Genomic DNA, 26053 nt, shown 5'->3' with positions numbered 1-26053 from the left:
AGATAGATCGATCGATCGATATATATGTGTGTGTGTGTGTATATATGTATATGTATGTATCTGAAGAGAAACTTGGTGCATAAGAGATTCATAGATAAGCAAAAGAAAGGACTCTTTTAACTTAATATGGGTAACAAGCCCAGCTCCTACTTAGATTAAATCTTCTTTCTTCTTGGTTTCTCTTCCCCAAATCTCACTAAGCCAGAGCTGCTTCCATTTTGTTACTTCAGATATTAGTTCTCTTTCCATTTTGGAACTGATCTCCAGATAGTTCCTGAATTCAGCCACACTGCATTCTCTGCTTTCTCTCAGCAATTGTTTTCATTTTGTAGGCTTTTAGTTCAATATCTCTCGATTTTCCTTTCTTCTCACTAGCCTCTCCCTGGTTTTCGAATCTTCCTTTCCTTATGGTAGTACTTACATCTTTGACCTGGCTCACACCCTGCCTTTTCTCTGTCATAATCATCCTCAAGTCCCCTGGTCTGCTGTCCTTAAGGCTATCCAGAACATTCTTCACCCAAAGCAGATTTACATTTGAAACACCCATATTTGCATTAAAAATATATAGGATGATTATTGGTCTGCTGAAAAAAATTCTATGTAGTTGAAAACAAGAGCTTTTTAGCATGCTGTGAAATTTAAAAGTATGCCCTCGAAATTCAAAAACAAACTTTACATTTTTAATTAAATGCCAGCATTGTACAAAATGTTTGTTTTGTTGTGGGCTAAGAGGTGCAAATAAGAAATTGTCTCATACATATGAAAAATAACCTTGTTTCCCACATATTGTCTAGTTGAAAACATTGGTGACAGCAAAAAAGGTTGACCACAGAAGCTCTATGTTCATGAAGTATAAATCATTCTTATCCAAAATCCCTTGCTTCTCAGTATGCTAAAGCACTGCTTTCTTGAAGATAACACATCTTAAATTAGAATAGTTATTTAATGTGTATTTTAGAATTCAAACCATTATGTAAACATGATGTAATTAGTTTGCATGATAGCCTAATAATAAGGACAAGAGGGTAGCCTCACTGTTATGAATAGAGACATAAATATCTCTGTCACAGCTTACATCACATAATGCTATTATTAGGCATTTTCTTCTTTACCTTTATGACTTCAGTTCACTCAGTGAAAATAATTAACGTGTATTAAGTATTCCATGTAGCCATTGTGCCAAGCCCTTAATACTCATGACCTTATTTAATCTTCACAGATATACCATCAGGCGGATACTGTTACCATGCCCCACTAAAGCTCAGAAAGATTAAATTACCTGCCCAAGTTCATATAGCCAATAAGTAGCAGAGTTGGGATTTGAACTCAGGCCTTTCTGCTGCAAAGTCTACCTCCATAACCTTGCCAACCTATACTAGATGCATTTAGAGCTAGCCCATTTTGGATCCTCAGTTATTTGTGGAATGAAAAGAATATTGAAACACTTCAGTTTGGTTAGCCAGTGTTTATGGGATATGTGCTGCTGTTACAAACCAGGGTTCTCGGCCTCCTTAATCAATAAGAATTGATCAGAGGCCAGACCAGAAATTCAGGCAACGCTTTATTGGGACCCCTGCTGCCGCAGCAGGGAATGAGAACAAGCTACGGTTCCACTGCTTGCTTGCTCAGGGTGAGTGAGCTGGTTCTTTCTATGGGGTGAGGTTAGGGGTGTGTTCAGGGAGCACGTGCAGTACCCTGCTTTTACTTCTGGATCTTCAGAAGTGCCAGTTGAGCTTTTTGGTCTTTCTTTTAATCTTTTTGTCCATAATTTGCCCCAACTGTGTATGCACACAGTTATTTTTAGTCCCCTATAATTTCGCTGTATTTTGTTGCTGGGGGAGACATTTGTCCAGGTGCAAGCATTGTAGCAAAGGGTCCCAGGTCCCAGCCTGTCTCACTATGTACAGGGCATTAAAGATTATTCATTATATAAACATTTATTAAGATTATTATGTATAACTGTTTGCTGTACAGCAAACACTAACACAACATTGTAAATAAATTATACTCCAAAAAAAATTTTTTTTAAGATTTATTTATTTATTTATTTTTGGCTGTGTTGGGTCTTCTTTGCTGCATGTGGGCTTTCTCTAATTGTGTCGAGTGGGGGCTAACTTCATTTTGGTGCACGGGCTTCTCACTGAAGTGGCTTCTCTTATTGTAGAACACGGGCTCAAGGCATGGGCTTCAGTAGTTGTGGCACATGGGCTCTAGAGCGCAGGCTCAGTAGTTGTCATGCACGGGCTTAGTTGCTCCACGGCATGTGGTATCTTCCTGGGCCAGGGATCCTTCCCATGTCCCCTACATGGGCAGGAGGATTCTTAACCACTGTGCCACCAGGGAAGCCCCCCAATTAAAATTAATTTAAAAAATTATATAGAATGCAAATCAAAAAACCACAGTGAGATGCCACTTCATATCCACTAGAATGACTAAAATTAAGAAGACAGGACTTCCTAGGTGGTGCAGTGGGTAAGAATCTGCCTGCCAATGCAGGGGACATGGGTTCGATCCCTGCCCCAGGAAGATACCACATGCCGCGGAGCAACTAAGCCCGTGCGCCACAACTATTGAGCCTGCGCTCCAGAGCCCATGAGCCACAACTATTGAGTCCATGTGCTGCAACTACTGAAGCCCACGCGCCTAGAGCCCATGCTCTACAACAAGAGAAGCCACGGCAACGAGAAGCCTGCGCACCACAATGAAGAGTAGCCCCCGCTCGCCACAACTAGAGAAAGCCCGTGTGCAGCAACGAAGACCCGAGACAGCCAATTAAATAAATAAAGAAATAAATTTATTTTAAAAATCAGTTTAAATAATATATATTAAAAAAAAAAAAAAAGACAGACAACCTGTATCGGCATGGATATAGAGAACTTAGAACACTTGTACCCTGCTGGTAGGAATGGAAAATGGTGCTGCCATTTTGAAAATCAGCCTGATAGTTTCTTAAAATGTGAAAACACAGACTTAACATATGACCTAACAATTCTACTTCTAAGGGAGTTGAAAACATATATCCACATAAAAGCTTGTACATAAATGTCATAGCAGCATGACTCATAATAGCCGAAAGTTGAGAATAGTCCAAATGTCCATCAGTTGATGGATAAACAAAATATGGTATATATGATCTCTCTCTCTCTCTCTTTCTCCATACAATGGAATATTATTCAGCCATAAAAAGCAGCGCAGTTCTGATGCATGCTATAACATAGTCGAACCCTGAAAACGCTATGCTAAGTGAAAGAAGACAGACACAAAAGGCCACATATTGTTTGGTTCCATTTATATTTAGTGGCCAGTCCATAGAAACGTAAAGTAGATTAGTAGTTGCCAGGGGCTTGAGGGAGGGAGGGATGGGAAAAGACTGCTTTCTTGGTATGGGGTTTCTTTTTGAGGGTGATGGAAGTGTTTTACAGTTAAACAGTGATGATGATTACATAATTATACTAAAAGGCACTGAATTGGACACTTTCAAAGAGTGAATTTTATAGTATATAGATAAATTACGTCTCACTAAAGCTGTTATTTTATTTCTTTTTTTTTCTGGGTTTTTTTTTGGCCGTGCCACATGGCATGCGGGATCTTAGTTCCCCAACCAGAGATCGAACCTGTGCCACTTGCAGTGGAATCGCAGAGTCTTAACCACTGGGTCGCCAGGGAAGTCCCTAAAGCTATTATTTTTAAAATGCACCTATATGCTAGGTGCAAAGATGAGGAAAACAGCTAACTTTCTTTTGGAGCTTACTCTTTAACTGGGAGAGATGATTGTAAGCAAATCATTTTACTATAGTATAATAAATGTGAAAATAGAGATATATATAACCAGGCTCTGGGAACATAGGATAGAATAAAGAACTACTTGGGGCATGTAGGGAAGTTTCCCTTGAGAAACATCTGAGCTGGATTGTGAGAGTGAGTTCAAAAGAAGTGGGTCCTGGTTCAGGCAGAGGGAACACCAAAAGCATGCCCCAAAGCCCAGCAATAGGAACGGACATCCTGGGAATGGGAATTCCATGCGAATGTGTGAGTGCGGGGCATACCAGAAGTGAGTCAAAGGAGAGGAAGCCTGAAACTTTGTCACCTATCAGGTGGAGAGGAGTCCACACATGCCATGTCAAGAAATTGGACTTTATCCTAGAAGTAGTGTAGTGTCATCAGAGGCTTTTAAACAGAGGAATAGCATGATGAGATTTCTGTTTCCTAATGATACTCCTTGTGGCAGTGTGGGAAGTGAATGGGCAGGAGAAGAGACAGAGGCTGTTGGAGGCTATGGTATCTGGGGAATGAATGACTTCTGCCCTCCCTCCCATCCAGTTTGAGCCTATGGTAAAGGGATTTTCTATCTCCATTCCTTCTCAGGGCTTTCTGCCTAACCCCTGAAGGAGGAGCTGTTAATCTGATTTTTTTCAGCCTGAGAACTTGGGCCACTGTTCAGGGCCCGTGCTTCACAGAGGCATGCTTCTTCTGTACTGTGTTTCCACCAGAAGCAGGCCCTGTAGTCTTCTCTGCTGCTCAATTTGGGGTGAGAAGTAGGAAGTCCCATTGTGGCCCTGGGTTTTGGCTGGTTTCTTTAATACATCTTTTATCAAATTTTTCTTCAGTGCTTTCAGGCACTTACAGGTTTATTAATAAAGCCAGTTCCTTTTTATTCTTAAGGCTATGACCATATAGAAGGCTTCTTTGTCAGGGGGTTGGAGTTCGGGACACCCCCAGATGGGGTTTGGGGCACTAAACTCCACTCTGAACTCCCTAACAGTGGTAGTGTTAATAGAGAAGGAAAAATTGCAGACATTTCAGGAATAGAATCATCATACATGAGGCCTGAGAGGAACCCTATCTAACAGCAGCAGGTGCAGGAGGAGTAGAAGAGATTGAAGCAGGAATTGAGGGGAGATGCCATAACCAGAGGCATGCAAATAGGTAAAGCAGGACAAACAGAAGCCATAGGAGGTGATTCAGTTTCGTCTAAAACTGGAGAATCCATAGCAGAGGACTTCATGTGAATTTGGTTAACAGTGAAGAGCCGTAAGATTGTGGTGGTAGGAGGTGAGCAGGCTTACGGACAGAGTGAGACCCCACTCAGGCCCTCTGAACCACTCAGCTGATGTCTGTGAGGCATTTGGAGGTCAGGCCTAGAGCTTAGGAGAGAGATTGTGGCACATGGGCCCAGATGAACTTGCTCATCCCCGTCTTGTTCTAGCAATCCGTGCACTGTGTTCATATATGATACTTTGTTGTGAATTCTAATTGCCCTTTTTGGAAGAGATGGCTGTGCCCAAAGACATTTGCCTGCACTGCTTTTGATGTCCTCTTTAAAAATAAGTAATAACATTTTCTTTTTTACCACCTTGGTTTTTTAACCACAGAGTTGTCTTATTTTGTTTGCTTTGTTTTCTCTACGCCCACAGAGGAAAACTTGTGCCTAAGTGTGGATCTCTGCCAAAATCTTGTTTAATTAGTACATGGAAGTGGAAATTGTGGGAAATCTGAAAAAGTAATTTTTTTTTAGGAGAATTTAAATTCATTTTTTCAGTTTTGTGATTGAAATTACTTTTCTCACTGTATATCCCCTGGCTTATTTAAATGTTAGTGAAGGCTTTTTAGTTCTAGTTCAAATCATCAATCTTCTGCCTTTCAGGAGACCAGCAAGATGTCCCGATCACCCATTTGTAAATGGTGGTTTTGTTAATTCTTTGAGGAACAGGAGAGGAAAGACATGAGGCAGTACTGGTTCCTCCTAGACCTGCCCTTTGATCAAAGTCTGTTAAACCCAACACCAGTTCTTTTGTTGGTGGCGTGTGCTGCACTGGAATGGCACCAGGCTTTGAAGTGCTTTATTGTTTTTTCATGAGTTTTACCAGATTTCCTTTTCCTCTCCTTCAGTTCTAATAACAGACTTTTAATCCTATCATCATGGCCAGGGGATTTGTCTCTAAAGAGCAGTTGTTTACCATGGTGCAAAACAGAGCAAATATATTAGGTCCTTGAACCTTTCAAATAAACACACACACTTTGCCACCTTAAGCATTTTGTAGTTTTTATTCCCAGCGCTTCTCACCAAAAGCAATATTTCTTCTTTTGCTTTTCAAAAACAATATTGAACAAAAGACAGGAACACAATAACTGAGTGTCAGCTGTATTACTGAGGGGAGGAGTATGTTCTATTTTCTACATTTCTTATTACATGGGCATGTTGACTTAACTGTATTTTCCCCAGAGCCTTGTGATAAAATTTACTATAAGCTTAGATTGCTCCTCCTATTTAGAAACACCTAATTTTAAGTTCCTTATTTATCACACGTTAAAAGGGTCACTGAATAGAGTTGTTTCTTTACAAGGACAAAGAGTTGTGGTGAGTTTAGACATTTGTCAGTAATTTGCTACTATAATATCTCTTCTGAATCCAAGAATGTGGTTATAAAAGACAAAAGACTTTTTTAGCTTAATCTTGCTATTAAGTAACAGAGTTTTCCTAGGCCATAAAAATATTTTGTCTTTCTGTATTCCTGATATCTTTACGACTGAGAAATGCTGATAACATTAATAAAGTCAGTAATTTCTCAAATGTAAATCTGCCAGAAGAGTACAGGTGCTGAGTATTTAACTTATCAGTGTGACTGTTGTAACTTGGGGGTTCCAGTCTGTTTTGGTGAGACTGATAAAGTTTGTCCCTCTAAAGAGTCGTGTTATTGATAAGTCTAATATTTTTAGAAAACATGCTTATGTAGGGAAGTTTTGTTTACAGTTATTTCTTACTGCCTTTTACTCAGATGCTTTAATTAATGGATCCACATTGACTTTATGAAAAATTAATAGAAAAAGGACAAAAGAAAAGTAATTACAGAATCATCTTCCTAAAACGCTGAATTTTTGCATTCATGTTTAGTATCTGTGTCACAGATCTTGTTAAATGTCACTTCTTTTGTTAACCAGACATGTCCCAAATGCCTGCTGGAATCTCCATGAGGAGCTGATGGTGATAGGTCCCTGTCTCAGAACATCAAGGATGGTGTGTTTTGTTTTAAGCTGACCTTCGTGACATTACACCTTTGATTCCTGCCAGCACAGTCACGTCTCCTATAACTCCCTAGCCATTACAATCCGTGTGCTTTCTTCTCACCTTATCAGTGGTTTCCCCTTTTTTGACTGTGTGAGACTCCTGTGTCATTTGTTCCCTTAAGAGAAGCTGTTCAGAGTCCAGTTACAGTGGCAGATAAATGAGCTAAGTGATGTTTTATGCTTGCACAGAAGTTACTCTGTTTTGGTATTATTCAGTTTTTTAAAAGTATTGAGAGATGCTAGAGAGGTTCTCATTAAGTATTTAAGAGAATTTATGTATTTGTTTTCCCTTAAAAGCGTTTGTTCACCACCACATTCACAAATGAACCCTCAATCTCTTTACTATAGAAAATTAAGGAAAGAACTGGGGCTACTCAAACCACACATGCACCTTCTAATCCAGTGGCTCTTAACCTTTGTCGAGTTCTGAATCCCTCTGAGAATATAGAGACAGAAAAGAGCTGTTCTCCAAAAGTGCACATACAGTACAGATCACATTTTATGAACAATTTCAAGGGTTTCTAAGGCTCACTGAAGGCCATCCAAGGTCTAGTGAGAGGCCCGTGGATCCCAAGTTAAGAACTCGTATTCAGTAAACCTTTTAACCCTTCTCTGTTCCCATCCCATAATTATCATCAGGATGTGTCCAAGAGATCTTCTCACCTATTTCTCTGTCATTCATTGCCATTGAGAGTCAGAGAAACCTCACCAACCAGCTTCCTGCCTGATTGCTTCAGAGGCTTCAATCTGAAAACATATAACTGATAATATAGACTGGGTTTCTAACTGATTATCTCAAAGGAAGTCTTTATTAGTCCTGTTGGGCCGTATGCTTCTGGCAGCCCTGTGACCAGGGCACTAACCTGTAAGGTCCACTAACTGTGACCACATTCATCATTTTCCTATTTAGCCATCATAACGTTAAAGTCTACTGATTAATCTTGTCCTCTCCTTTTTCTAAAATTATACCTCAAGTGTATCCTTTGGTTCCCAAAATTATATAAAATGATTTGCTTTCCACCCACTGCTCCTTTTCTGTATTTTATATTCCCCAGTCTCACTTTATTTTTACCCAAGCAGCCGTGATTTCAGAATAGCCCCTATGCTGACTACTCCCAGGCACTATAAGTTAACCCTTGTTGTGGTGGAGATATACATCAATTTCTGATTGCTGTCAGTCACCGCGAACCCCTCCTCTCAACCTGCCTCTGATACATAAGGAGAATTTCTCAAATGCTAATTTCCAGAATTAGTTATTGCTTACATAGTAAATGAAGTTCTTTTTAAAATAGCTTAAGTAAATAGCTTAATTAAAGAGATCAACTGTAAAAGCTGATATTTTAAGGCTCTGAGAATTCTTTTTTTGAAAAATTTTTTAGGGTTTTGTTTATTGTTGGGAGGGTTGTTCTTTTACAGACAAATCTGAGGTAATCTTTTTTAGTTTTATTTTTTGGTGGGGAGATGGAGAGATTAAAATGTTTTGGACAGCTGGAAAAAATCCTTTAAAATGTAGAATGGGACAAAAGATGCTAATGTTATTTAAACATTATTCAGTGTAGGTGACAGTGGCCTGCTTTGTATATTTTATTTATTTTACTTTTCGTGTTCTTTATTTTTTACATTTTATTCATTTATTTGCCTGTTTTACTTGTTCCTCTTTAAAAACATATCTAGGAGAAGAACCAGTTGAAGGGGTGGGGTAAGGCAGTAAATTGAAAGTGAACATATTAACTGGAAGACTCCTTAATTGATGGTGAAATCCTTAATGCCCTTCTTCAGGTCACTGGTAGCCAGCATTTTGTCCTTCAGGCAGGAGATTGAAGGACTTCTTTCTGGGGAAATTGACTGGACCAAGAAAAGACTGGAGTCTGAAAGGGATCCCCTGACAGTCACTGATAACCTTTAGTGAGGTCCCCAACTTGGCATTTTAGTGTCTTTTTTTTTTTTTTTTTTTTTTTTTTCAGTTTATTTTTGGCTGCGTTAGGTCTTCATTGCTGCACATGGGCTTTCTTAGTTGTGGCAAGTGGGGGCTACTCTTGGTTGTGGTGCACGGGCTTCTCAGTACAGGGGCTTCTCTTCTTGTGGAGCACAGGCTCTCGGTGCGCAGGCTTCAGTAGTTGTGGCTCACGGGCTCTAGAGCGCAGGCTCAGTAGTTGTGGTACATGGGCTTAGTTGCTCCACGGCGTGTGGGATCTTCCCAGACCAGCAATCGAACCCTTGTCCCCTGCATTGGCAGGTGGATTCTTAATCACTGCGCCACCAGGGAAGTCCCTTAGTGTCTTATTCTTAAATGTAAATGGACAGTGAAGGCCACCAGGTTTGGAGGAAATCCTCTCACGGGCAAAGCAGGGACAAAAATAAGCATGCAAAACAAGAAAGGATACAAAAGAAGCAGAAATAGTGTAGTGAGCTGAAGAAAACAAACAAAAACCCTTCATTGGTATTCACAGAGAAGTAAAAGAAAGTATTGCACCCAAGAAACATGAACAAGGAAAGGGTAAAATCAGAGAATGAGGAAAAATCAGAGATAGCAGAAAACAACAAGGATGGAAAGGAAGATAATGAGGAAATCACACAGAAAGTAGAACAAATAGAAATGGAAAAATGTGAGTTAAAGTGAAGAAAATCAAATGATCAGTTCAGAAGATTTTGCCTAATAGGAATTCCAGAAAGAAAAGACAGGGAAGACAGAGGAAGAAAAAATAATATAAGAAAATCTCCCAGATCTGAAGGACATGGATTTTTCTGATTGAAAATGCCCCCTGAGTACCTGGGGGTAATGAATGGAAACCAAAACACAAGCACACTAAAGCCACTACTCTCCTGACTTTTCTGCCTTTCTTACTGTTCCTACTGTTCCCTTCCTCAGTATCTCTTCCTCCTCATTCCACCCTTAGTGTCCCGCTGCTTGTGTCCATGACTTTCACTTTTTCTTACTTCCTCCTTCCTCTGTTCATGGCATCCAGGCCTCTTTGACTGTAACCACCTCTGTATGTCAGTGGTTCCCACATGTGCAAATCCAGGTGTCTCTTTCCCTTGAACTCTGGACCTGCTTCCTGGAACTCGCCATCCTGGGACACACCAGTCCTCACATGTGTCTAAAAGTGAACTTTTATTTCCTTTTCTCTTTTTGCCTTTTAATGAGCCATTTATCTTCCTGTATTCCCTATTATAGTGACTGAAAATATCATCCCTACAGGGGCGTCGGAGAATCACTGTGGTCCCCTCCATCTTCCTCACCCCTCATGTTCAATCAGTATGTCCTGGTAGATCTTCTTGGTGATAAGCCCCATGTGTCCTGAGTTCCTAGGCAACCCTCCTATTCCTTCATTCTTATGTATGAGGTCATTGGACATTTGAGGAGGCAATCTAAAAGGAGAACAAAAATAAACTAATACAAAAATTGATCCTAGAGGTAACTTTTTAAAAACTAATTCGCAACTTTAGATTTGAGATGATATTGCAAATATTAATAAAATCAGAATACTGTACAAAAGGAACAAGGGACAAGAAGGAACTTTCAGGTATTAAAGGGAATTCCCTGGCAGTCCAGTGGTTAAGTGCCGAAGTCCAGCTCCGGCGGGTCCAGGAGTACCCAAGGGATGAGTGGTAACGGCGCAAGGAAGAGAAGAGGAGGTCTGTGTCAGCTACGCAGGATCTCTCTTTATTGTCAGAGCTTTGTGTGTTTATATAGTAAACATATCTCAGAAAAATTCTTTTATGGCAGAACATATCTTCCCTCAGCACCTACCAGTTTCTTTCTTTTGTCAGGTTTGGCTTGCAAACTTTGTGACTCTGAGGTAAGCATATGTAAATAACTTCTTAATCTTATATCTAAGCAAACTATAGCCCTTAGCACCCATACAAAACCTTGTGACTCTGAGGTAAGTATATGTAAATAACTTCTTAATCTTATATCTAAGCAAACTATAGCCCTTAGCACCCGTACCTATGCCTAATGTCTATGTCTATACTTATGCCTTGCTGCAATCATAAGCATTACAAAAAGAGCCACCCCTCCCTTTTCTCCAGCATTTAGTAGCCTGAGGTGCCCGCCTTTTCCACCGAGGAGTGGTAGGAGGGGACTTGCTGGGGCAGGCACGAGAAGGAATGTGTCAAACCCTGGTTCTTTCCTGGGGACATAGAAACATGGAGGGGAAGTGGGTGGTAAGCATAGTATTACAAAGAAACAAAGAACAGAATGTAAAATAGGTGGAGATGGTCTGGGGCCTGTCCTCGCCTTGCGATCCTCCTGCTCTGAAATGCCCTTCCAAGGAGTTCTCGCCTTGCGGTCCTCCTTGGAGCCTGGTGACCTTGTCACAGCAGCCAGAGGGCTCCCGACAGTTAAGACTCTGTGCTTTCACTGCCAGGGCCCAGGTTCGATCCCTGGTGGGGGAACTAAGATCCCCCAAGCTGCATAGTGCAGCCAAAACAAACAAAAAACAAAACAAAACAGAAGAAGAATATAGATATTAAAAATATGACTGCCAAACAAATAATTTTATGGAAGGGTTGAAAGATAAAATAGAGCTAAACGCCAAGAGGTTAGAGGTAAAAAGACAAAAAGAAGGAAAATATGAGAATAAAAGATGACATAAATGTCTAGGTTTAACATTCTGCTAACAGGAATTCCAGAAAAAGAGAAAATAGAAAATGAGGAGGAAGACACTATCAAAGAAGAATAGAAATTTCTAGGAACTAAAGATGATCAATACTATACAAAATTAATAAGGTATCCTGGGTGCTAAGCAGAAAGCATATAGATATAGATGACAGATAGAGATATATAGACATTGATCATTGTGAAATTTTAGAATACCAGGGATAAAAAGGTCCCAAAAGCCTCTAAAATGAAAAAAGAGTTTGCAACCTACAAAGGAACATTGTCAGTATCATCAGATGTTGGAAGAAATAGAGCAATGTCTTTAAAGATTTTGAAGAATTGTATGCCCAACAAAACTACTAAGAGTTAGGGCAAAATCAGGTCATTTCCAGGCATGTACAAGGACTCAGAAAGTTAACCTCTTGTAAAATCGCTGTAGTTTAACTAGAAATAGCTGGTAGAATTTGTTCACATTGGCTGAACATTTGCCAATATTTTCAAAATTCTATAAACTCTCTTTGCAGTCCTATTATATGGAATAGAACATTCTCTTTAAATGTATAACTATCTTTGTATCCTTGTTATTTTTTTTAACACCAAATTCCACTAGTCTGATAATCTCTCTTCTTTCCTCCATCCTTTTCTTAGAATTTCTCTTGTGCATTGTTTTAAAAATCTTGTCTTGTGATTTCATGCTTTATATCTTAATGTAAATTCTGTAACTTCCACAACTTATTAGATAACTTTTTAATAGTATATGAGAATATATAAATAGCAGTCGTATGAAATCAGAGTTGTACATTTTGGGGGGGGACTTTTTTCCTATAATATGTTTTAATTTTACCAATATGGGAACAACATAAATATTCTTCTTTTCCTACTTTTTTCCCTTTTTTTGGAAATTAAAAAATTTGTGATTATATATAATCATAAAATTTGCCATCTTAACCATTTTGAGTGTATAATTCAGAGACATTAATTACATTCACAATGTTGTGCAACCATCACCACTATTTTCCAAACTTTTTTATTACCCCAAACAGAGACTCTGTAACCATTTAGCAATAACTCCTTATTTCCCTTTCTCACAGCTCCCTGTAACCACTAATGCTTCTGTCTTGATTAATTTCCTCAGTCTTTCTTATGCAGCACTACTAAGAAATAAAGATAAGATTTATTATGTAAACTATCTCTTTGCAGTAGTTGGATGTCATTATCTATAGTCTGTCTTTGTAATCTATTGTGGCATAACAAATTGCCCCAAAACTTAGTACCTTAAAACAACAATACTTGTGTATCATTTCTCATGGTTTCTGTAGATAAGCCAGGGTACAGTGGAGATGACATATCTGCTCTGTGAGGACTGGGGCTTTTGGTGGAAGATCCCAAGACTGGCAGCTGGAAGCATCTGAAAGCTTCTTCACTCCCATGTCTGACAGTTGATGCTGGCTGGTACCTGGGGGCCTGTGTGGGACTGTCAAATTGAATACCCATATATGGTTTCTCCATGTGGCCTGGGCTTACCCACAACGTGGTGGCTATGTTTCAAAGACCAGTGTCCCTCCCAGAAGATACAGAGAAGGAGAGAGAGACAGAGTGCCAGCAGCCGTGTTAGCTTCTACAGCCTAGCCTCAGAAGTCACACAGTGATACTTCCACTGCATTCTACTGGTTGAGACTTACAAAGGTCCACCCAGGTTCAAGGGAGAGGAACACAGACCCCACCTCTAAATTTAGGTGTGTCAGTGTCACGTTGTGAGACAAGCCTTTGAGATGGGATGAGAATTGGTATGTCCATTTTTGGAAATGCAGTCTGCCACAGTGTGTGTCCATGGTACCCAGTTCAGCCCTTAGCAGGACTGCTCTAAAATTAACTCCGTAATTTACCTTAACTGCTGGCTAATCAGTTGTGGAAATGGGTATCCTCTGTTCTCTAATTAGGAGGTTGAGATTTACACATTGAAAAGAAGATGAAAAACATGAGACAGTGAAGTTGCTGTTATTAGAAAAGAGAAATATATTTCTTAAAAAGATAGTTATTAAACTGTGTCTATTAAAGAAGCTGTTCTAATTAATATCTTTAATGCTATTTGAAAAATACTTCCTAGTCAGGAAAATATTTTAATATGAAAAACTTATTGTTTATGAACACTATTCATGTTTATAGTTTGGGCATGAAAACATTTTTCTAGGTCTTGATTGACTTGAAATGTTTAAACCCACAATCGCCTCCTTTCCCTGACATACATTCTAGAGCAGATAGTTTATAAAGTGTATTTTTATTATATAACTTCTATAGCCAAGTTACCTAACTTCTCTAAAGTTTTAATGTCCTCATCTGAAATATGGGAAGAATGATAGTACCTGCCTCACAGAGCTGGCATGAGGATTAAATGAGTTAATATACGTAAAGTGCTAAAAAAACGTTAGACACAGAAAGTATATGGAGGCGTTAGTGGTCTTCCACGTGTGTGAATATATGAAGAGTCATCACATGATTGAATCCATTTCCATCAAGGTATTCAAAAGATAAAGGAATATGGTGAATCAAAAGTTTGTTAACCTGTTTCATTTAGGAAGAGCATACTCAATAGCCTCTTAATTTAATAACTTTATTTTTCCTAGTTTGAAAAAGAAAAACAGCGTGATATTCGATCATTCTTCTTACCAAACCCTAAGAAAAGACAATTGGTGACCTCCTGTGATGAATCAAGGATGTTCCAGGAGAAAAATACTATAGTGCCAGCAGACCCTGGAAAAACAGCTACAAGAGACTATGAAAGCGATTTTGAACCTGAAGCTAAAAAACTGAAATTAGTCACCACCGATGACCACTGCAGTCCCCCAGAGGAGAAACCATCCCACCCTGGGCAGACCAAAGCTTCACTTGTGGACGGGGTCTGTGAGGCCGAGGCCCAGGCCACCACCCCACGCCTTCCTGGTGAGGGCTGGCAGTGCGCTTTCTGCACCTATATCAATAACTCAGTGTTACCTTACTGTGAAATGTGTGAGAATCCTCAGGGCAGTGCTGGTGAGTACTCGGAGGGCAACCATGAGGGGGGCTGGCAGTGGTGTCTTCAGATAACCTGTGCTTTTAGAAACAACTGCTATCATCAGAGGTTCGTGTGACTGGGTACCAACTTTAGCTTTTAAGCTGGAGGAAGAAATAAATAGTGAAGACTGTGAATTTATCCCCTTGTGGAATGTGAAAATCTCTCAGTTCTGTCAAGAACATATATTCCCCCAGTGCCTGTGACATGGCATTAATTTGGCACAAATGGACATTTCTGATTAATGCCAGCAGGTTGTGAATTCAGTGGGCAGGAATAGAAGCTCTGTTGCTATGGCAACAAATATGCCTTATAGTCATAGACCTGCTGTTTTCTTTCCTCCATAGATACTTGTTTTTAAAGAAATTGTAGATTATTTTGTTTAAATAGCAAAATGAATCCAACATAGCTTCTTAGTCTAGTAAAATATTCATTGTGCCATGTTTCTTCTATGACAAATCATAAAAATTCCTCTGTAGATCTTCTTTTAGAAACTAATTTCATGTCTGTTTTATGAGTTTATTCTTTTCTAAAATGGGCTATTTGAAACTGGAAATCATAAACATATCTCAGAGTATGTTTTTCCAGCATGATATGCATTTTTTGATGTTTTATTCTTGAAATGATTAATAACAACTGTGGTTGTCCTAAGAAAAGATCATTAGTATTCCTTTTGTTTCCAAATTTAGAGGCCATTTTTATGGCAACTAAAAATGCTAAGTTGACAGGTTTGGAAACTGGAAAAGATCATAAATAAAATAAAATTTTATCAACTGTAATAATTATACACACCTACTTTTCCATCATATGTGAATTCTTCAGTGTATTGACATTAACAAAGACTCAGCAAAGATAGAAGCTCTGGTGCTCAGTTTCTTCCTGCTTGCCTTGCTCTCCTCTCCCTTAGTTTTGATCTGATAGAAAATATAATCAGTAGCTGAGTCTTTCCTCCTTCAATTCTGGGTGTTCCTACCAAAACTGACAAGTCTGCCATCTGGGTGGTTATATTTGTAATGTGGACACCTGTTGTCTGTGAACTAAATTGGAGCAACAAGCTTATTCCATGTAATATCTCCCACAACTTGCATTATCTCATTCAATTTCCAACTGCTACAGGCAATAAAGCTGAAATATCTCGTGACTATAAAATAATATCAGTTCACATTGTCTATAAATTGAGTCTATAAAAATCATAGTTTAATAGGATTTTATAGTTCTGATTTTTCTTTGTGATACCAAGAGCAACAATGAAGATTTCTAGAACCATGATTTAATAAGCAAACTATCAAGCAGTCTAAGAAAAAAAAAATCTTTTGTGAATATGAAACAGTCTGATTTAAGAATAATACATATTCTAAGTAACAATGATATTACTGTGTATAATAGTTAATTTTATTGGATTACTACTACTACAGATTGACATAATGATTTCCAACCTTGATTTGGATACATTCCAAAAGTATTAAAAAGCAGAATTAATTCTAATTCATGTAAATTTTATTTTTTTAACTTTTTATTTTATATTGGAGTATAGTTGATTGATAACATTGTGTTAGTTTCAGGTGTACAACAAAGTGATTCAGTTATACATATACATGTAGCTATTCTTTTTCAAATTCTTTTCCCAGTTAGGTTGTCATATAACATTGAGCAGAGTTCCCTGTGCTGTACAGTAGGTCTTGTTCGTTATCCACTTTAAATGTAGCACTGTGTGCATGTCTATCCCACACTCCCTAACCACCTCCCCCCCCCGCCCCATAATTCATGTAAATTTTAAAATCAATACCTGCCATGTAACACTTTGGGGAAACAGTGGAGTTCAAAAAATTAAAGGACCAATATTAGGATATAGGACTGAGAGGTCCTATAAAGGTTGCTAATGCAGTCTCCAGTATGTTGGATAAAATTTGGTATAGTATACATTGAACACTAGTATTTGCCCATATGTAACATTTCTCTGGTGCTTTGCTCTTAACATCTATTGCTTTTACTTGGCATCTTATAGCTCATATGCCCAGATTTGTATCTCTCACTTGAATTCCAGATTGGATGTATCCAGTGGATTATGTAACATCTCCACCTGGATGTCTAATGGGTACCTCAAGCTTAACATGTCCAGAATGGAAGTCTTGATTCATCACCATCACATTTAATACCAAATCTTCTCTTCCCCTATCTCCTCCACATCATGCTAAAAATCTAGAGGCAGAATCGTAGATTCTTCCCTCTGCTCCCACTTCATGAAGTTCTGGTAGTATAACCTCTGCAGTATATTTTGATTCCAGCCACTTCATCTTCATTGCTACCATCCCACTAGGAGCTACCATCATTTCTCTCTCAGGACCTCAGAAGCCTCCTTGAGGCTGGTCCTTCTCTACATAGCAGAGTGATCCTTTAAAAACTTAGATCATTACATTTCTTTGCTTAAAACCTTTTAATGGCTTCCAGTTACACTAAGAATCTAATCCAAGAATACAGGCCCCCCCAGGGCCAGGCTTCCTAGATTCCTGAGCAGCTCTCAGCTCATATGGGCCTGCTGACTTTTCTCCTCCCACCCAGTTGCCTTACTCACTTATTCTTGTTATCTGAAAAAATCCTGTTTGTTTACCTGTTTATCTCTGCCCCTTGGAATGGAATCTCCAGGAAGCAGGAACCTTTCTGTTTTGTTCCTTCTGCCTCTCCAGCACCTAGAATAATATTTGGTGTTCAGTGACTCCTGATGCATGTTTCAAAAGAATGAACAGACATTGTTGACTTTGTTTCTTTTTATAAGACCTAGCTGTGACTTTTTGTAACTCTACTTTTTAAATTGGGCTTAGAATGCATAATGACTTTACCTAAATGTAAGTGTAAATTTTTTGTCTGATTTGTTTGATTGTAACAAATTAATTTGTTTAATTTGAAATTAAATTTCAAATTTAATTTGTTTGAAATTAATTTACTTGTACAAATTTGTTCTACAAATAGATAGCCTCAAGCACCCCCAGGATAAAAACAAAAATGAGAAAGATGAGTCTCAGAAAAACAACTCCGAAAAAATTCAGACTAGTTCTGATGGAGAAAAACAAGTCCTGGCACATTCAGACCCTGAACCATTAGCTGAGAACAAGGAAGAAGTTTCAAAAATGGAGAGTGAGGGCAGACTCACACCCCAGCCAGGTGATGGTAAGTCTTGTTTCCATTTCCAGGATCCAAATAATAAACATATGCTTAGACACATAATACTGTTAGTAGGTTTGTGATTACTACCTTGTTCCAGGTTCCTTGTATTCCCTTTTATATTAAAAATACCAACCATTTGTAACCACATATATAAACACCAGATGGCTGGAAGAGCAATAATTGTTGGCATTCAGATGTAACGCAGAGAGCTAAACCCATACATGGCTACGTGTGCTGTCTCAGGCCTGTTGCCCAGCCTCCACCAAGCGTGGCCCGCCCGTTCTCCCAGTGAGAGGATGGTTTTGATGTTTGGGGGTTCTTCTGAACAACATAGATTGTTCTAAGATTGACAGATTATTAACAGCCATTTAGGAGATCATTAATCCCTTACACATAAATTTCTTTTAAATGGCTATAATTAATTGGCATATTTTATATTTAGGGTTTTGAGGGTTTGTTTGATTCTTTTTTTTTCCTTAATAAAATGTTTTTAAAGAACATAATTTCAAGACTGTGTGAATCATGACTGTGTTTGGAACCAACCATGTAGTGTCTCAGATTTATTTACTTTTTGGTTGATTCCATTCATCATTTATAGCTGTGATGATTGGCAAATACCAGCCTGTATGTCATACAGCACTGTCTTTATGGGCCAGCTGGCGAAAGATTGTGAGTACTTTTGGGTTATTTTCTTTGTTACTCAGTTTGTGACCATAGTAACCCACAGGTTGATGTTCTCATTTTAACAACCCCAAAATGGTTGGGATGGACTGTCAAGTTTTTCTTTTAAGTTAGTTTCTGTTAAACATAGATGTAATTTAGAGTTGGATTCATAGCTCTAAAATGAAATGTTCAAGTATTTCTGAGCCCAAGGCATCCTCCTTTCTCCTCCTCCTCCTTCTCCTCCTCCTCCTCCTCCTCCTCCTCCTCTTTCTTTATTGGAGTATAGTTGATTTACAATGTTATGTTAGTTTCAGGTATACAGCAAAGTGAATCAGTTATTGCATGTACATATATCCACTCTTTTAGATCCTTTTCCCATATAGGGCATTATAGAGTATTGAGCTGTGTTATACAGTAGGTCCTTATTAGTTATCTATTTTATATGTAGTAATGTGTATGTGTCCATTTCAATCTCCCAGTTTATCCCTCTCACCCCTTTCCCCCTGGTAACCATAAGTTTGTTTTCTATATCTGTGACTCTACTTTCTCCTGCTTTCTTCTTTACTCAGCCTTCCTTTCCTCTTATTCCTCAAGGTCTTCCCAAAACTACCTTACGATGGATCCTGTTTAGGTCTGTTAATTGTAACGGCCTTTAAGTAGACAATGTAGACACAACCTCTTTGTCTCTAGCTCCCTTGTTCATGCTGTGACAGTTCTTCCAGTGATGATGAAGCTGTTGCTCTAGGATAGCATACGGCTCAGTGAACTAAACATCAGACCCAGAATCAGCGACTGGCAATTGTTATCAGCTGGGCCATGAGTCGCTCCACCTATGGCAGGGGAATACTGGCTTGTTAGTTACAAATTGATCCCTTCATGAAGACATATGTTAGCTTTACTTACACATACTTTTCAGAAATCACTAGACTTTTAAATTTTTTTTAATTTATTTTTATTGGCGTATAGTTGCTTTACAATGTTGTGTTAGTTGCTGCTGTACAGCATAGTGAATCAGCCACAAGTATACATATATCCCCTCTTCCTTGGATTTCCTTCTCATTTAGGTCACCACAGAGCACACTTCCCTGTGCTAAACAGTCTGTCCTCATTACTTATCTGTTTTATACACAGTATTGTATATATCGTCAATTCCAATCTCCCAATCCATCCCACCCCCTCTTCTCCCCTTGGTATCCAAAAATCACTAGACTTTTAGAAATTCTATTCTGCCAGTGAAATTTTCATTGGCCCAATCCACTAGACAATGCCAGCATATCCCCCTGTACCTATTCCCTCTTCTTTTTTATTTTTTTATTTCTCAGATCACTGGGATGAGACCGCCACAAAAGCAATATGCTTCACATCTACCCGCTAACATTGATTTCCTTGAAAAACAGAAGGAAGACAGAGAAGGCACATAATAGTAAAATGCTTCTTCTACCCACACATGCTCTTTAGAACCACACTGAAACTGTAGTTTCATTCTGACTGGAATTCTAGGGATCTGGAAGGATGTCTGTATCTTCAAAAGATGCATTATCTGTAGTTTCGAACCATTAAATTACACTTCATGAAAACAATGAAAGGAAAAATATGTTCCCGAATGTAGCTACTAGCTACCAAGAATATCAGCTGATTTGGAGTTGTTCTTGTAATGCTTTTTATCAAAGAATGACTTCTGATCTTTAAGCATTAATGCATTAACCATAGATCTTCAAATCTGGAGACAGTGATTATGAGATGCACTGATTTTATGTACATTTGAAAAGAAAAAGAAAAAAAATTCAATTAAGCTATGACACAATAACTTGATGATAGCCCAGACCAGATCATAAGACCCTCTGTTGCTTTGACATCACCTTCATTTGTTCTGAGGGTTTTGGCAGTTTTTCCTGCTTTCACTTGCTTTGCTTGGCATGTAGCAGGCAACCCTTTTGCACATTTTAGTATTCAAATATAAGGCAGCTTCCTCTGTTTGCAGGGATCTCCTTTTCTTAGGTTCCATGAAGCACTCAGTTATTCCTTTGCAAGAGTAAGAAATTTCTCAATGAGAAATTCCAGTTATTCCTCCAGGGATACATGTTAGCTTCTTTAGTAACAAATGTATGCTCTCCTGCTCTGTATCCAAATTTTTGGTACACATGATAACTTTTCATTTCAATTCCAAACCATAGTAAAACATTTTGAAGACACTTTAAAGATAATTAAACTCAACACTCAGTAACAACAATGCTTGTATCTCAAGTGGAGTGTCAAAGTGACAACAATGTCATAGTTATGACTAAACTGATGCCCAGGCAGTGACAGTTACCTCACAGCTGCCACCTGGCCAACCATGGTTATAAAATGCCACGATTATTGACTGTGAAACATGCCAATTTCAGAGATGTTAGTGTAGAAAAAATGTACATTTTTGAATTTATGAGATATGGGTATAATCCACAATCCAAGTTTGTAAAATGACTGATGCCTTGATTAGAAAAATGGAAGTAGATGACGTTGCCAAATAGAATCGCAAACAAATCATGGACTCCTAGATCTGGAAACATACTTTAAAAGGTCACTGAGGAACAATGGCAGAGGTTAAGAGCACAAGCTCTGGAGCCAGATTACTGGGCTCCCTTGCTAGTGGCCTTGGGCAGATTAATGTGCCTCAGTTTCCTCCTCTGTAAAATGCACTACTTAATTTCTGAGAAGTGTCAATATATGTGCTTAGAACAGTACCTGGCACATTGTAAGTGCTTGATTAGTGCTAACTGTAATTAGTATTTAGATCTGCTTGGATAACCCTGTTTCTCCTGTAGAATATATTGGTCAGTAGGACTGAGAAAGGAATAAATAAAGATTATCAGAAAGGAGGCTTAGCCGCTCATTTCCTTGTGTGAATGTGAGGCACCAGGCCATAGGCCGTCAGTCATTTGAGTGGCCCTTGGCAGAGCTGTATTGCTGCCAATCAAATAGTGCTCATTCAGTGTCAGCTGAAACCCACTCTAGCCACAGGAATAGATTCTAGCCGCCTTCAAGATCGATAAGGACTCTTGGGGGGCAGGAAATTCTCCTTTATGCCTAACTCTTATCATTTTAGCAAATGCTGAATTTCTTTTCCTTGTTGGGTCATTAGCAACAGTTCAAAGCAACTGGTTACCATATAAACCAATACGCTCTTAGATGGCCTACCATGTTGTATTTCACGCCGAGACACATGTTATTTATCAAATATATTGGTATTTTGATATAGCTATTTTATCATCCTTACTCACAGAAGATTAAAAGAAGCTATTTTGGACAGAGGGTAGATTCGCCTTCAGGTTCTTCTTTATCTTCTTTATTAGAACATTTGAAGAGTTCAGACACTTTGCCAGTGTATGATACCTTAATGTTTTGTGCGAGTAAGAATACTGACCGGATTCACATCTATACTAAGGTAAGCATCATGTAGATTCTGGAAACATACAGAAGTCTTCCCTTTTTCATGTCTCAGTGGAGATAATTAATTTTATTAGCAATGGGCTAGGCATTGAGTTCTTTTCCTCCTTAAAGCTAATTCGCAAATTCCTGTTAAATCTAAAGACAACAAGAGGCAAACAGCATAGTAGTTAAGAGTGTAGACTCCAGGGCCAGGGTGTCTCTCTTCAGATCTGTTACTAAGTGTTGAATCTTGGACACAGTACTTAACTGCTCTGTGCCTCAGTTTCCTCAGCTGTAAAAGATGGAGGAGTTGTTGCCAGGACAAAATAAGCTATTTCCTGGAAGGCACTTAGCACAGTGCCTGGCCGTGGTGAGCTCGCACTCAGAGTTGGCTCCTGCACTGAGCTTGCAGCTACAGCAGCAGCAGCGTCTTTACAGAAGTCTAAGCTTGCCCATCCGTGTTGAGTAAACTCCAGGAAGCTTTAATAATAGGATTGCCCAGATTCCTGCCATAGCCCCGGTTAGCAGCACTCAAATTTTTCAGTCTCAGGACCTCTTTGCACTCCTAAACTTTGTTGAGGACTCAAAAAGCTTTTGTTTATGTGGGTTATATCTATTGATATTTACTGTATTTGAAATTAAAATGGGAACACTCTAAAATATTCATTTATTCATTCCAGAGTAGAAATAATAAGTCCATTACATGTTTATGTAAGATGCATATTTTTATGAAAACTAATTATATTTTCCAAAACAAAAATAGTGTTTAGTGAGGAAGGTAGCATTGTTTCACAGTTTCAGCCATTTCCTCTAAAGTTTTAGTAGAAGACAGTGGGATTCTCAGATCTGCCTGTGCATAGAAAACTTCACTGGACATTCATAAGAGAATGAGAGTGAAAAAGGCAAATGATGTTTTACTATTATTATAAAAAACACCTCGGACTCTCTGGATCCTCTGAAAGGGTCTTAGAGACCATGTGAGACTCTTTGGCCAAGGTTAACTAGTGTGAGTATTTGAGGGAAAAAATTGCTAAGATTACAAACACTTTTGCTTGGTCTATGGTTTCAAACTTCTAATCTTTATAAGTATCATAAAATCGTATTTGTGAGTTTTTAAACTCATGGGCTATCCCATGAGTTTAAAAGAATGCCTTTTTGTTCTTTTTTTTTTTTTTTTTGGCCGCACTGTACAGCATGTGGGATCTTAGTTCCCTGACCAGGAATTGAACCCGCGTCCCCCTGCATTGGAAGGCGGATTCTTTACCACTGGACCACTAGGGACGTCCCCAGAATGACTTTTTAAAGATAACTTAGGTTGGAGCTCCCAAACTCAGTTATGGGTTTTCTGCTAACCCAAATATTAGGTACAGATAGATGGTGTACCACGTAATAATCTTCAGTTCTGAGTATTAGAAGTTTAGGAGACGGCTAGGATTGTGAATACCAGCAGCCCCAAGCAGCCTCCACTGTGGGACCACCGCCAAGAGCGACACTGAGAAAGAAGACAGGCAGGACACGCTCCCCTTGGAGGCTTGGACCCTGGTCCACCATGTGGAAATTCTAGACTCGGGGAGCACCAAGGAGCCCTCTGCTCGCCTAGAGACAGGTCTAATTGCCTGAGCCTCCTCCTTGTGGGGGGAGCTCCAGGCTGTGCTTCTCAGACCATCACGTGAGAATAACAGAGAATGGATCCCCCAGGGGCTGGAAGGTCAAGAAGCCGGAGGCGGACCCCAGGCAGAGCACACACAGGAATTCAGAAGCCCTTAACTTTTTACTCTGTGCAGTGAAGGCTCAGCATCCCAGATCCTCTGATCAGGGTGTTTCCCCCTTGGGTGGAGACCAGAAAGAAACTGCGGAAGTCTTGGTAGAGGGTGGAGTGTGCCCACCGCCAAGCAAATTCCGCGGCCTCCCTGACCCACATTCTGGCTCTGCCGCCCTGCCTGTGCACTAGTCTCAAGTGCATTTTTCTAAATACTTACATGTCCCCTTGCCATGAAATGTTATTCAATCAATTTTCTAAACCTGAGACACTAAGCAGATGAAATGTCAACAGGGATTTTCACAGCTACAGAAGAGTTCAAATGAAAGCTTTCCTTTTTACCTTAGGAGAGCTAAAATAAAATCTAGAAACAGACATTTGGATATAAACCCTCGTTCAGTGCTTAAAGGAACACCTTTTAAAAGGAAGAGCAGTAGCAAATGTTCAGCGTCTTATGTCATGTGAATAGTATACCTCTAAAGAACTATTCATTTCAGCCAGAATCCCATGTCTAGTGCAGAGTTTAGAGGAACAATTACATATCTACACTTTTAATCACTATGTAAGTACTTTTTGTATTTTTTTTTCCCCACAGTGATTATGGGAACTGTAACATTTCCTTTTGGCTGAGAGAATTAGATAGAATACCGGTTCAACTATTGTTTGTATAGTAGATTTCCACAGAGATTCTTATTTCCCCTTGTAAAAGGAATACTTCGTGTTCAAACCTCAGGTTTGACTGACCACACCCCTCTACGTGGTATCATTTACCCTTGAGATTGAATGCATTGGGGGCCCTCGGAGTGTGTGGAGAGCCTGGCCCTCCTCCTGCACCCAGAGTCCTTCCAGGGAAGCTCTGTGGGTGGAATCTTGTATAGAATGAGCCGCCTCGGTTTATCTTGTAGGAAGCTGGGCATGCTGTGCTGTTATAGAATTCTTTACTTTCAGGACAATTATGGGTACCTACACACAAAGTGGGTTAATAATGCCTTCCCTAATCTAACCAGGATGGAAACCAGATGAACTGTAATTTCATTCCTTTGGATATAAAATTAGACCTTTGGGAAGATTTACCAGCAAGCTTTCAGCTGAAACAGAATCGCTCCCTGGTAAGAACATTCCTGCGTGTTTGTTCTAAATGAAAATTTGTTGAGTAATTTTAATGACCATTTTTGAGTTTAATAAAAGCAGAGCACTTTGTGGCCTATTGCAGAGTCAAGTCACTCATTGCATTTTAATCAGTCCAGGCAGTGCCTATGAATTACCCCGATGCTAAGAATAAACGTGAAATCTGTTCCTTGGCGAATGATCACACCTAGGGTTGCTGTTTCTGTGGATAGAATCATCCTCACATCGTTTAATTTCTCATTCACAGGATTAGCAACTGTGATTTTCGTATCTGACAGAATCACATTTTATCTTTGTAGGTTAAGCTCTGGCCCTGACAAGCTCTGAGAGCAGGGATAACGCCACATGGGGTGACTCCATGCATTGTTGGGAGCACCTATGTGCAGCTGCAGGCCACGCACCCACTGGGGAGGCCTTAGTTCTGATCTGTGGCTGATTTATCTTCACTGCTAAGAGGGTCAGCATGTGCGGGGGCTGAGCCAGCAGGCAGTGTACCACTTTTTACAAGAAAATAGTGATTATGTTTTTGCCCTTTGAGCGGAAATGAAACACTGCCCATGGTCGGCTGCACCTGTCTTAAAGGAAAAGGTAGCCATGAGCTAGTCTCTTTGGTATCATCTAATCCTGATTCTCAGAGTGCCAGAAAAAAGCCAATTATGTATAATTGACCAATAAGTAAGAGTAATGGTAACCCTAATAAAACATCCCAGATTTATTATTTTTAAGAACTTTTATTGAGATATAATTGACATACCATAAACTGCATGTATTTAAAGTGTACAACTTGATTTTTTTTTCTTATTAGTAATGTATATATGGCAATCCCAATCTCCCAGTTCATCTGACCACCCCCCCACCCCCACCCCCCCGCTTTCCCCCCTCCAGATTTACTATTGATGGCTTTTTTCCTGTGGGAATTTAGATAGTCAGGTCAGGTACAAGCGATGCTCAGATATTGCACTGTCCCTATCACCACCACAAGAGCCACTGTCCCCAAGACCAGTTTTGCCTCAACCACTGGTGGGATATGTGCTTCCAACAGCCAGACCGCTTTTGGTCTCAGCACATTTTCGCTGTTGGTCTCTACATGCGTTAAGGACATATGCTGAGTGTCCTGAATGGTGCCTTTAGAGAGTCTTTGGCTTGAAAGAAACCTCTGCAGAACTGGCCATAGATAGTTCACAATAAAGAAAGGAAAACTGCATCACATCGAAGA

At 39.4% G+C, this 26053-nt stretch overlaps 1 protein-coding gene across 1 annotated transcript in view; it reads left to right on the top strand.

The window, feature by feature from the left end:
• The window catches only part of ZRANB3 (zinc finger RANBP2-type containing 3), a 97218-nt gene that overhangs the window by 56697 nt on the left and 14468 nt on the right, over positions 1 to 26053 (top strand). The window contains exons 10-13 of the mRNA XM_057746767.1: positions 14293 to 14698; positions 17685 to 17882; positions 21875 to 21966; positions 24717 to 24818. Of these exons, the coding sequence (XP_057602750.1) occupies positions 14293 to 14698; positions 17685 to 17882; positions 21875 to 21966; positions 24717 to 24818 (798 nt within the window). The remainder of the gene's footprint in view (positions 1 to 14292; positions 14699 to 17684; positions 17883 to 21874; positions 21967 to 24716; positions 24819 to 26053) is intronic.

Source organism: Hippopotamus amphibius, chromosome 8 (genome assembly GCF_030028045.1).
Source record: "Hippopotamus amphibius kiboko isolate mHipAmp2 chromosome 8, mHipAmp2.hap2, whole genome shotgun sequence".
Lineage (NCBI taxonomy): Eukaryota > Metazoa > Chordata > Mammalia > Artiodactyla > Hippopotamidae > Hippopotamus > Hippopotamus amphibius.
Note: the sequence above shows the minus strand (reverse complement) of the source record. Positions and strands in the feature narration are given on the sequence as shown.